At 39.7% G+C, this 11,278-nt stretch overlaps 1 protein-coding gene and 1 long non-coding RNA gene across 2 annotated transcripts; one reads left to right on the top strand and one right to left on the bottom strand.

The window, feature by feature from the left end:
- Positions 1-592: 592 nt before the first annotated feature.
- Positions 593-4,295, bottom strand: LOC117301186. Its single transcript, XR_004520268.1, has 4 exons — positions 4,218-4,295; positions 2,671-2,789; positions 1,251-1,786; positions 593-852 (listed from the first exon to the last, which is right to left on the bottom strand). It is a non-coding gene; the product is annotated as an uncharacterized LOC117301186 (long non-coding RNA).
- A 5,227-nt stretch (positions 4,296-9,522) lies between these two features.
- LOC117300620 (beta-2 adrenergic receptor-like) lies at positions 9,523-11,003 on the top strand. Its single transcript, XM_033784289.1, has one exon. The coding sequence runs from the start codon at positions 9,880-9,882 to the stop codon at positions 10,912-10,914; it is 1,035 nt and encodes a 344-aa protein (XP_033640180.1). The 5' UTR covers positions 9,523-9,879; the 3' UTR covers positions 10,915-11,003.
- The last annotated feature ends 275 nt before the right edge of the window (positions 11,004-11,278 follow it).

Here is an 11,278-nt window from a genome sequence, read left to right as displayed (position 1 = left end):
TGAGCAATTCACCACACAACAGAAAGTGTCAGCAATTCACCACACAACAAAAAGTGTGAGCGATTCCCCACACAACGAAAAGTGTCAGCAACTCACCACACAACAAAAAGTGCGAGCAATTCACTACACAACAAAAAGTGTGAGCGATTCACCACACAGCAAAAAGTTTCAGCAATTCACCACACAACAAAAAGTGTCAGTGATTCACCACACAACAAAAAGTGTGAGCAATTCACCACAACAAAAAGTGTGAGCGATTCACCACACAACAAAAAGTGTCAGCAATTCACCACACAACAAAAAGAATTCACAACTCAACAAAGTGTCAGCAACTCACCACACAGCAAAAAGTGTCAGCAATTCACCACACAACAAAAAGTGTCAGTGATTCACCACACAACAAAAAGTGTGAGCAATTCACCACAGCAAAAAGTGTGAGCAATTCACCACACAACAGAAAGTGTCAGCAATTCACCACACAACAAAAAGTGTCAGTGATTCACCACACAACAAAAAAAGTCAGCAATTCACCACACAACAAAAAGTGTCAGTGATTCACCACACAACAAAAAGTGTGAGCAATTCACCACAACGAAAAGTGGCAGCAATTCACCACACACCAAAAAGTGTCAGCAATTCACCACACAACAAAAAGTGCAGTGATTCACCACACAGCGAAATGTTTGAATGATTCACCACACAATAGAGAAAGTTACGACTCACCACACAATTATTTCTAACTTAATCCCTAAAATATACAAACAATTACAAATTACAAAAAGGTTGTGCATCTCTACCGATGATGGACGCTGACTCCTTGTGAGATCCGACACTCTCCGTCTGGATTTTGATCTGTAGAATGCGTAAAAAGAACAAGAAAAAATTTAAAATCTTTGAAGATATAGAAATCACAACTAAATACAAAAACGCAAAATGTTTGACCCATTTGTGTTCGTGATTAAACACGCCATATTAAGGGGTAATTCCAGCAGTTTTTTGGCCTAAAATTAAAAAAATCACAAGGCCTTGAAATAAACAACGACATCCACAGCAATTGCTATGGCGCCCTGTGCTTTTGTTGTGCTGCCCCGTGCAAGGTCCACTTAATACAAACTAACATTTTCCTCATAGAAGTGCCCCTTTATGACCAGAGGAAAATTGCTGTGCCCCTTTAGAAGCGCAGTTCAAGGCCTGAAACTGCCATGTATTAAAAACACTTCTCATGGGTCTTTTTTAATTATGTATCGTACCTTTAGATGTGAGATGTCACAGTTGAGTGCTGTCGACTCTGCAAGGCTTCAACATTGATAGATTGAGACATCTCTGCTCAGTGTGATGGACAGCCAACATGATTGATGATTACTCGATATACAGACGGAAAAAGATGGAATGAGAAGGAAATAATGAGTAAGGGACTGTAAATATCAAACATAGGGTGGCAACGTTGAAAAATACATTTTCTTCTCACTTTAATATTTTATCCAAGCCTAGACCTCCAGTTGTGATTTGTTCATTTTTTGTACCCAACCTTGATTTGTGATTTTTCTTGAATTTAGGTCAAAAATTTAATAAAGCTGCTGGACTTACATGTACCCCTTGAGATTTATTTTTATTTTTCAGCCTAAATTTGATAAAACTGCTGGACTAACCCCATGAGAATTTTCAATTTTAGACCCAGATTTAATCAAACTACTGAACTTACCCCTTGCCTCAACATTGATAGATTGAGACATCTCTGCTCAGTGTGCTGGACAGCCACCATGATTGAAGATCGGATTTAGTTCATCTGTAGAAATTGACAAAACATGAAGGAATGAGTACAAGTTTTTTAGTCATATTTACAGAGTAAACTACTAATGGAGTCACGCAGAATTTCCAAATAGACGCTGGTTTAATATTCAATACAGCATGGCCAAGATTCATGGCTCTGCTTAAAGACAGTGGACACTATTGGTGATTGTCAAAGACTAGCCTTCACAGTTGGTTTGACTCAACATATGCAAAAAATAACAAACCTGTGAAAATTTGTGCTCAATCGGTCGTCAAAGTTGCGAGATAATAATGTAAGAAAAAACGCCCTTGTCACACGAAGTTGTGTGGTTTCAGATGCTTGACTTTCAAAAACTACATTACTTCAGAGGGAGCCGTTTCTCACAATGTTTTTTACTATCAACCTTTCCCCATAACTCCTTACCAAGTAAGGTTTTGTGGTAATAATTATTTTGAGCAATTACCAATAGTGTCCACTGCCTTTAACATAAGCAAAGAATCAGCGTTTACCGAAGCAGGGAATTCTGTGCTTACGTCCGGTGTGTTTCACTGGTTAGCAGGGAATTTTGGCTTAGGTGCGTGCCTAGGCACTCTACGCTTACACAGCTTTCGCAGAAGTTCAACGATGGTGACTTGCGATGCAAGCGGAGAATGGTGACCGTAAGCATGGAATTCGGCGGAAAGCAGAGCCTAACAAAATGGGCCCTGGCCTAAAACTTCATTCTTGGCGGGCAGAGTGATTTTCTTCTGGTAGGGGGCACTCTATGAGGAAAATGTAAATTTGTATTGGAACTTTGCAAAAGGCATCCCTAACATAGCTAAGGGTACCACACCAATTGCTTTGGTGGGTCCCGTCGGTTATTTTGAGAACTGACACAGGAATATTATTGTGAATCATACCTGTAAATCAGGACGCTGAGCAGATTAGTCTGTGAGGCTTCAACACTGACAGATTTAGACATCTCTTTTAAGTGTGATGGAAAGCCACGGTGATTGATGATACGTCTCGAATACTCAATCTGCAGAAAGAAGAAATGAAATGAACAAAAAATTAAGGGTTGCCACTGTGAATGATTGAAGACTAGACCCCCCCCCCTGATATTTTCTTGCCCATTTTTATTAAATTGCTTGGCATTTTTCAATTTTAAACTTTTTGCCCAAAAAGGCTAAAAATTCTGGACTAACCCCTTGTGATTTTTTCAATTTTAGGCACAAAACAGCTTAAAATGCAGGACCTTCCCCTTGTGATTTTTATTAATGTTTGACACAAAATGGCTAAAAATGCTGGCCTTAGCCCTTGGGATTTTTCGAGCTTTTGGCCAAAATGCTGGACAACCCCTTGTGATTTATTTCAATTTTAGGCCCAAAATGGCTAAAAACGCTGGACATTACCCTTTGTGATATTTTAAACTTTTTGCCCAAAATGGTAAAAAATGCTGGACGCACCCCTTTGGAATGTTTTTAATTTTAGGCCCAAAAATTACAAAAAAATGCTGGACTTACCCCTTGTGATTTTTTTAATTTAAGGCCCAAAATGGCTAAGGATGCTGGACTTACCCTTTGTGATTTTTTTTAATTTAGGCACAAAAAGCTAAAAATGCTGTTAACCCTTGTGATTTTTTCAATTTTAGGCAAAAAATTGCTAAAAATGCTGGACTTAGTAACTTACCCCCTTGTGATTTTTTAAGATTTAGGCACACACACTGGCTTAAAATGCTGGACTTACCCTTGTGATTTGTTTTAATTTTAGTCCCAAAATGGCTACGGATGCTGGACTTTTTACCCCTTGTGATTTGTTTTAATTTTACTTAGTCCCAAAATGGCCAGTGAACTAGACCAGAGTGTCAAGACCAGGGCCCAATTTCATAGAGCGGCTTTACGGTCGATTTTGTGCTTAATTTAACAAGCGCACCTAACAAATATTTCATTTCATAGCCGCATAAATAAGCAAGGTTATTTGCTTTAAACGGAAAGCAAGGTCAAGTTTGAAGGGCACCGATGCCATGGCCGTCAGGAAATTTGAGGCCTGTGTTTACATCGCGCACAGAGAGGTAAAAGACGTGCTTTGATTTTTAGGGACACCTTGAAAAAAGATCATCCTACGATGGGATCATTATTTTTTTTCCCCAATTCAAAGAAAAAGACATACTTGAAAACAGGACATGGGAGGATATAGTTACTAGAAGCAGACGACCCCCATACAGTTTCCATGACTACTTGTCGTTGTTCTCGACTCTTGGCCCCGTCCCTTCCCCCGACGCCCCCCCCCCACCCCCCCCCCCCACCCATAGCCGCCATGTTTCAGGAAAAATCACTGATGACTGATGACTGTGATGGTGTGTTCGAACTTTTCTTGTTAAAAAAACACAGCGAAATTTACATTTCTAGATTCTCTCGTTACAACAACAGTTTCTATGAGTGTGGATTGTAAAAATTGAAATACTCACGTGGTAATTAGTTGCGAATTTACTCCTTTTCGGACCAGTTTTCTTTCTCCACATGTGCGGCAAACAGCAAGCATTGCCTGTCTCCATTTTGGATTTAAAGCACACGGCCCCAAAACCAAGCAGCCCGCCTGCACAAGGAGCGCATGCGCGTTGTGCTTATTATGGGTGATAGTACTATTAACCACTCCCACAAAGTGTACAGGTGTATGGGGGAGTCTTATTTTGAAGCGGTGGGTGTAAGTTTTCCAAGTGAGGAACTTCTTACTCTCTGCTTTACTTTTACTAAGCACAGACAAAAACTGCTTAACAGAAACAGTCTACAAATTGAACTCGGATGGCTGACAAAGTCGCTGCAAAATCTCAACCCTCTCAAGGCACCTGGGCCTGATGGGATTTCACCAACAGTTTTGCGTTCAACTGCCTCCTCCATCGCCCCACCGCTATTACGTGTGATGAATTTGTCGCTCTTACACGGCTCCCTACCCTTGGACTGGAAATTATCTAATATCACCCCTGTGTTTAAATCTGCCAACCGAACCGACATCAAAAACTATCGTCCAATTGCTTTAACCTCCATTGTCTGCAAAATACTTGAAAGAGCAGTCGCTAACAATATCAATGAACATATTTCTTCTAACTGTCTTGGTAATGATGAACAACATGGATTTACAGCACATAAATCCTGCGTCACCCAGCTCACAAATGTTATTTATGACTGGGCTACAATCATGGACAAACCCCGTCCACCTCGCATAGACATTGCTTTCCTGGACTTTAGCAAGGCATTTGATGTTATGCCTCATCACACAATCCTCAATAAACTGGCAGAGAACTTTAACATCCGTGGTCAAACTTGGTATTGGCTGAAAGCATTTTTGACTGGCCGGTTCCAGCGGGTTATGTACCAGGGAGCTTTATCGTCCATGTCTCCGGTTACATCTGGAGTCCCTCAGGGAAGTGTCCTCGGTCCCCTCCTGTTTAACTTATTCATCAGTGACATCTCCCATTCCCTCAATTCCAAGTGTTTGCTCTTTGCTGATGACACCCTCATCTATAGACCTATCCACTCCCCTGCAGATGAACTTTCCTTGCAAGCTGACCTTGATGCCATCGACTTGTGGAGTGTGGCCAATTGGATGAAAATAAACACCAATAAGTCTATGATTATGCATATGACCAGATCTACAAAAACACTAGCCCTTCCAGAGTACTCTATTCATGGATCCTCCCTCAAAATAACTGCCACCTACAAATACCTTGGAGTCGTGATCAATCATAACCTCACTTGGTCTGACCATGTCAACAGTGTTGTCTCCAAGGCAAATAGGACTCTAGGTTTCATCTGGCATACGGCAGGTGGAACATCCCCAACTGCATTAATGTCCCTTTACAGATCCCTTGTATTACCTATTCTTGAGTATGGGCTGCCTGCATGGTGCCCATATACTACAACACTTTCAGCAAAACTTGAACGTGTCCAAAGGAGAGCTACGAGGATGTTCCTTAGGCAACAACGAGGTGCAATGTCATACGAGGACAGACTCAAAACTCTAAACTGGCAAACGCTTGAATCCAGACGACAAAGACTCATTGTGCAATTCACCACTTGTTGTTTATTTGGTTTAATTAATTGTCACATCATCAACTTGAATACCTCTGTCAATACCCGACACACCGATACACTCGTATTCAACCATTTGTATGCTAGAACCCTCAGCCTAAAAAACACTTCAGTTCATTCTTTCCCTCGTGTTTGGAGCGGTCTGCCAACAAATATTTGCAACTCCCTCACCCTCGATTCATACAATTGTTTTAAAAGATACCTGTGTCAGCACTTCCAGAACCTGTAGAGTTTTTCCAAATTGTTTTTAATTTATCTGTTGTTAAAGATTGGCCCTTTTCTTAATTTCTATATTTTTATTTCCTCATTTGTTCATTGTTTTTAGGTCAGCTTTTTTTAAACTCAAATGTGCACTTCCAAATAATCTTGCTACATATAAATAGGTTTTTCTTAACATATACATATTTATTTTGTTCTTAATATTTATTATATTTTCCAAAGTTTATCTTTACTGTTTTTAAATGTTTGTTAAAGATTCTATTCCTATTTTAAGATTGGATTGATAGGCTTTCGAGTCGCAGTGGTTAGGTTCACTTTTATTAATCCTGGCCATCTTAGAATGGGCTTGTCCTGTCTGTTTTTATTGTCTTGCTTGATTGCCAGTGCTCTGTCTCACTCAATCATTGGTTTACAATTGTTCTAGATGTCTTAAGTTTACATTCATTGTTTCTTATACTGTTATATTTCTTTATTTATATTTCAATATTGTATCTTGTACTGTTTGTTGAAATCTTGGCCGAATAAATAATAATAAATAATAATAATAATACAACCTGGCTACATTGTTTGTGGCTGGTGTCCCCACTAAATTTTTGCTAAGCAACATTTGTCGAGTGGAATTTTCTGCTTGCAGTTTTATGATTGGGCCCATCAGAGAGAACTTAAGAACTTAATCCCAAAAATAAGTGAAGCAGTACAAAGTTATGCTCATCAGACCTGTAATACCAACCAAAATCCCATGTCACATGTTAGTAGGTATAATTTGTGACTGGCATCCTGCTCATTAATTGCTAAGCAAGGATTTTTCAAGAAGCAGTGTTTTCTGCTGAATCAGCTCTACAAAATTTGGCCCTGGTTATTAAAATGTCAGTCCTGTAAACCTGTGTATGATATATATATGTCAATCATCTTGGGGTGGAGCAGGGGTAGGCCTAGTCTTGGCCCAAGACTATGGTGCTTGATATTGGATAGCGTACTGCGCGCAGTTGTAAATCGCCAAAGCGCGCCCGCCACGGTATGATTTAGACTATACTGGCAAGCTACTTAGTTAACTGGACGACTTGAAATCTAGACTATACTGGCAAGCTGCACATAATGTATGGTAGCTTGCCAGTATAGTCTAGACTTAAAGTCAGCCAGTTAACTAAATCATACCGTGGCGGGCGCGCTTTGGCGATTTACAACTGCGCGTAGTACACTCAAGCACCATAGTCTTGGGCCAAGACTAGGGTAGGCCTATCTGTTATCAACTTTTTATAACAAGATAGACCACAGAGCTTGAACAGAAAATTGAGGAATTGTTTTAACTTTTACAAATTACTTTATTGTGTTGGACTGCAAGGAAAAACACATTTTGTATTCTACTTGAATCTCATTTTATACACAAGCATATCCTACTATAGTGCATGGTACATAAACATGTAAACGCATCTAAACAATGGGTAGGGATAGAACTTAATGCATATCAAGTTTGTTTATTGTCAAGGTGGAGACTTTTTGTATTATCTTATCTTTAAGAAAATTTAGGAGGCCCCATAAACGCTTCATATAATGTTCTCAAATTATTTCCCCCTTTTTATGAAAATGAAGGCCTACGCAACTCAGCACCCCCCCCCCCTGTTGTTTTTATTTATTTGACTTCTTTTTATTGAACCCACATTGGTAATTTGTGAAAATGTGAAAGCAATGCCCATGCACCTGGTAAACGAAGAGGGTTTAGTTTCTTAATGCATTGCATGCTCGGGCCCTCGGGTTCTTTAAGCAGTGAGGTAGCATGAACTGTTCCCTTAGCTCTCCTTTCTTGAAAAATCAGTCTGCAATAGATTAGGGAACAGTATAAAAACACACATCTTGAAACTCTGGGCCTTCCCTGTATCCACGACTCTCTTCCACTGGCATTTCAAACCAAGTGGGCCTAAGTGCAAGTGCATTGTGAATGTCCACCCCCCCCCCCCCCCGCCCCCCTCCTTCAGTTGACCAGTCAATATTCTTTTAGTCACCATTCGTGGCAATGGCAGCTTCGCTATTCTAGTTTGTTTATGTACTAATTATGGACATCAAAATATTTTTAAGAATTGCGAGTTTTATAGAGCATTTCAAATGCCTCCAAGTCAGTTTCAATTGTTGTCCTTAAGTCAGTTTCAATTGTCCTGTTTACACAGTTAAGTGGTAGAGTGATGCATTTAGGTTACCTTCAGGATACCAGTGATGGACAACAACAGTCACCAGTGATAATGAGTAGCTTCAATTTGCTCTTGTCAGGCCTCACTTCAAATTAATAGCCGACCTTCTCAACTTTCATTTCCCACTCCGTAACGGTCTAATTTGGATTGACAGTGGCTATCCACAACGTAGCTTATTTAAATTAAAGTATCGTATGCAAGGAATTGTTCTTCCCATGGGTCAATATTTGTCTTTGCTGTAGTGAAGGTGATTGCAATTTCAGTCTGATAAAACATCTCATAAGTTACAGGAAAGGTCTGCAAGCATCTGCGAATGCCTTATTTCAACAAATATTGTGTGAAGTGTGTGTAAAGTGTAAAATTGTGTAAAATTATGTCTTTTCACACACAAAAAAAGTACAATGATATTAAACAGGTGTGAGAAAACTATAGCATTTCTGTTTCTTGCTGATGTGCCCAACTTAAACTTAGAAGTAGATGAAAGCAATTATTCTCAACAGTTAAGACCAGCTACTGAACTAATTGTCCAGATGGTTGCAGCATATGAAGGAAGCTCTTTGATAAAACAATACACAGCCCCCCCCCCCCTCCAAAAAAAGGAATATGGGCCTACATGTACAAAACAGTTGCTGTAAAATATTTGCATATGAAGCGCAAATGTAAAAGAATACCACTATTAAGTATACCTTTTGACTTGACACCTATCAGTTTGAACATGGTTTGAATTTGCATTGAGGCAAGTAATATGCTCCCTAGAAATAAGCTGTTAAACGGATGAATGGTTAAAAGTTCAAGCAATGTTTACCAGCAAACTCCATTGGGTAACCAGGGTAACAAACCTGTAGCAGTATCGATGCTGTTGGAATCACCTAACAATTGGTTCAATGATGAATTCATCACCATGGCAACGTTTATTAAGCCAATAAATTACTTTGAGTGCCAATGGACCAGTGATAATTTACAAGGTTCTGGTCTTTATTTGAAAGCCTTTCAAATTGATTTTGTCTTCAAGAGAGAGAGAAGGGACGTGGTGGAAATTGAATATTGAAGAGGGGGAGTGCAAAAACTGCAAAAGGGTGCATCATATAGGAGTACCATTTTAACTCACTTCAGTGGGGCATGTTAATCGGCAATCAAGTGAAATAGCCACGATCCATACTTTGGTTGTCATGGATACCAACATTAGTGTTCTTGCTGATGGGGAGTGCAAATATTGGTTTGCGATAACATCATGTGTGTATCTACTTGCCAGGTAGTTTTGTTCTTTAGAGAACTGTCTTGCTTTATGTTCTACTACCCAGAGTAGATTTTCGGAATTCAGGAGACTTCTCAGTTCTGAAACGAACTATCCTGCTTGTTAACTACTACAGGAGGAGTGTAGGAAATCCGCTGGGACTACTACACTTTAGCTTCAGTGTTGCGAAGTGTCTTCTTAAATGGTCTCAACATTTCGACTAGCTTGCTCATCGTCAGGAGGTTGTAGAAATGTGAGAGAAGTGGGCCTATTTACATCATTGTACATTGGAGAAATACTCAGCACAGGGAGATCATTGAAGAAGTCGTTACCAGACTTCTACCGTGTCAAGTTCAGTTACTTGGTGAATGTACAACACAAGCAGTAAATTGAACTTTTCAAAAAATGGAAATTAATATCACAAACAGCTTGGATGAACAAGATGACACCACACCTATACCAATCACTGTATTGCGTACACTGAGCATTCTTCTAGAGTCCTCTTTAGTAGTGGGCAGTAATGTTATCAATTTGATCATCTTGCCACGCGTTAACTGTTTTGGGGAAGTGACTGTGTTTCTGCTAAGGTCCTTGGCAGTGACGGATCTTATGATTGGAATACTTGTAGGGTTTGCCGTATCTCCAGCCATCTTGGATTACTGGCCATATGGAGATGGTTTCTGTAAATTCATTGGAAGTTTGGGCACTTTTTTGTCTACTGCATCCTCGCTGACATTGATGTGCATTAGTTTGGATCGATACTTGGCCGTTACCAAACCATTACGATATATCAGTATTGTAACTGTATCTCGTGCTCGCTTTGCTGTGTTAACTGTATGGATAACTTGCATCATCTTCATAGTGTTACTTGGGTTAGCAACATGGCCACCATTTCAGATCATCACTTATGATGCTGTATTGTGTACCTGCATCGTGTCATTTTTTGATGGGAAGGTTTTAACTCAAGCATTAAGTGCAGCTGCTGTTTGTGTATTGGTTCCAAGTATTGTAATTAGCGTTACCAATGCAAGACTTTTGATGATATCTATAGGTCACGCGAAGCGTATCCATGCTCTGCCAGGGCGTCCCCGGGAACGTGGACAACACCAGGGTATATCATTATTAGAAATTAAAGCAGTCAAAACAACATTGACAATCACAGGCATCTATTTCGTGGCTTGGACACCATTTTTGATAGCTCAACTCTATCGTGCATTTTCCTCAGCGCCTGCGGCAGAGTGGATTCAGTTTGTAACTGGGTCACTAGTCATAAGTAACAGCTGGTGGAATGTCTTCATTTACTGCTTCATGAACAAAACTTTTAAGGAGAAATTTAATGAAGTGATTCTTTGGAAATGTAAATGCACAAAGACAGAGGTTCATTCCCATAAATCCAGTGCCACACTGACTGATGAAGATCCCATTGAAACTATCACCTAAGAGATCATTCATATAGGAGATCATACGACTCTCTTAATATTTATGCATGATGTCATAATTCTTACCCAAAATGAGGCTATGGGCGCACGTCCCCCATCACTTGCAGTGGTTGCGCCCATCGCCTCGTTTTGAGTAAGGTACCTCATGCATAAATATTAAGAGAAGCGTATTGCGGGTATATTGCGATGTATATCATGATATATCGCGATATGTATCGTGATATGTATCGCGATAAGTATTGCGATATATATCGCAATATAATATCATGATACGTATTGCGATAAGTAGTGGAGAGTAGACAATTTAGATCTTACAGCTTAAAAAGTTTTAAATAATTTTTGTGTTTTCATTCTTTAATATTCTT

The sequence above is a fragment of the Asterias rubens genome, chromosome 16 (assembly GCF_902459465.1).
Source record: "Asterias rubens chromosome 16, eAstRub1.3, whole genome shotgun sequence".
NCBI lineage: Eukaryota > Metazoa > Echinodermata > Asteroidea > Forcipulatida > Asteriidae > Asterias > Asterias rubens.
The sequence above is the reverse complement of the archived record's forward strand: the minus strand, read 5'-3'. Positions and strand labels throughout refer to the sequence as shown.